Raw genomic sequence first — 1992 nt, forward strand, 5'->3', positions numbered from 1 at the left:
AAAAGCAAGACATGGAAAACACACACGAGCTAAAAAGAGGATTTTTCTAAGTGAAAAAAATGTGTTCAGGGCACTTCAAACAAAACCCATTCCCGTAGGTGTAAGAGGCAAAGACACCATTTTGGTCACGTGAATTGAGCACGACGCCCGTCTGTCAATCTCCTCAGAGTTTCAGTAGAAACGAGGGGGAAAGTCCTGGAAACACAGAACCTTAAGGGTGACCCGGAGGCCCCGCTGCCCCCGGAATGCAGAAGCGGCCGCCTGACAGTGTTGCAACCGACGCCTTTGAGGAAACAGAGGTGGCGGCGGTTTAATGAAATCAGGCTGGTCCAGCAGGAGAGGCTGACCCCGCAGAGGACTGGGGAGTGAGGGCTGGCTGGGCGTGGTGGTCAGGAATCCCTCCACCCCCCACCCCTGCTCCACCGGCTCCCAGTCGGAGGACACAGGGAGGAGTGGCCGCAGGGGAGAAGCTGGGTGCTCCCTTCCACCTCGTTGCTCACACGTGGTGTGGGGGAGAAGGTTGGGGGGTTGGGGCGTGGGTAAGGAGGCCAGCCCTGATAAAGATAAATCCACTTTTTCATTAGTGTGAGGGCATGTGTGATTTACGCCAATCTTATGCATATTTTTTCCTTATTTTTCAAACTCCATCCTCTTTATATCTCAGATACTTCCCCATCCCTCAGGGCGGCACACTGCTTTCCCCTTAACCCCCGTGGCCCTGGCACCTCATTTCTGTGCTGCTGGGCCTCGTTTCCTTTGGGGGTTCTTCAGCAACAAGTCATGCACTCACTCGCGGGCTCTCTGAGGGGCGGGGACAGAGCTGGAGTGACAGCAGGAGACAGGGGGCACAGTCCCGGGCAGCAGGGGGCGGGGAGCAGAGCCCAGGCCTGGCAGTACTGATGGGGGACCAGGACGGAGATGGGCCAGGAAAACCTGCCCCCCAGCTCTGTGGCCACTCCAACATGGCAAAGCTCGCTCCCATGCCAAACGCTTCCAAGGTACGACGTTGGTAACTGGTTTTCCCCTTTGAAGGTAATCCTCCCAGTCCCACGATCCAAACACGACTTGGCAGGACCCTCTGCGTGCACCTCCTGGGCCTCGCGGCCAGGCCCGTGCGCTTGGCATCGCTGCAGTCACACAGACGTGCCGGCCCTGTGCATTTCCCATCAGCCCTCGGTCACACATGTTGCCCAGGCTTCGTGGCGGCAGCTGTTTCGTAGCCTTTGGGCCCGCGCACTCACTGGGACCAGCCGTGGGAACTCCGGCCAGCCATCCCTGCCCGCTGCTAACCCGAGGGCCTCGTCTGCATTATTTCTCTGGTATAAAGTCCTTAAAATGGAACTACTGAGTCCAAGACCATGTCTGCACTCACTCACTCACTCGCTCATTCAACAGATATTTGCCGGGCACCAATTCGGTGTCAGGCATTGGCTGAGACAGGCGTGTCTTCATGCGCCTTCATCCTAGTTGTCCGGGAAGGGCCGGGCCACATACAGTAAATGCCTGAGAGGGACAGTCCCCGAGCAGCGGGCAGCGCACGGCTGGCACTCTGCGGGCTGTGACAGCGCCGGTGTCTAGCATCTGGCAGCGAGTGCACAGGGCAGCCTTGTCACTTCGCCAGCCCCGGAGGCCGCATCTCAGAACATCCGCCACGGTTGTGGGTGGCTCAGATGGCAGCTCCTGGCCCGGGACACTCCCTGACTCACCTGGCTGGCTTGTCCGTGTCCGTGCCCGGCGGCTGTGCAGGGTGCTGCTCTGGGGGCTGTTCTGGGCACTGCGCTGGGCGCTCCTTCCGTGGTGGCTCTGGCGGCGGCGGCTTCATGAAGTGGCCCATGAAGTTGGAGTGGTCCTCCGCGTAGGGCCGGTGCACGTCCGCCGAGTACGTGATCCCCAGCTGGTGCAGGAACTCCGGGTACGTGATGTGCCCCCGCCCCTTGGTGTCATAGCTGCAGAGACGAGCAAACGTGGTCAGTGCCCAGCTCTGAGGGTGGG

The 1992-nt window shown here is 59.8% G+C and overlaps 1 protein-coding gene across 1 annotated transcript in view; it reads right to left on the bottom strand.

Moving 5' to 3' along the window:
- Positions 1-1992, bottom strand: part of EFCAB6 (EF-hand calcium binding domain 6) — a 169581-nt gene that overhangs the window by 38108 nt on the left and 129481 nt on the right. The window contains exon 24 of the mRNA XM_014535127.1: positions 1707-1946. Within this exon, the coding sequence (XP_014390613.1) occupies positions 1707-1946 (240 nt within the window). The remainder of the gene's footprint in view (positions 1-1706; positions 1947-1992) is intronic.

Source organism: Myotis brandtii, unplaced genomic scaffold (genome assembly GCF_000412655.1).
Source record: "Myotis brandtii unplaced genomic scaffold, ASM41265v1 scaffold138, whole genome shotgun sequence".
Classification (NCBI taxonomy): Eukaryota; Metazoa; Chordata; class Mammalia; order Chiroptera; family Vespertilionidae; genus Myotis; species Myotis brandtii.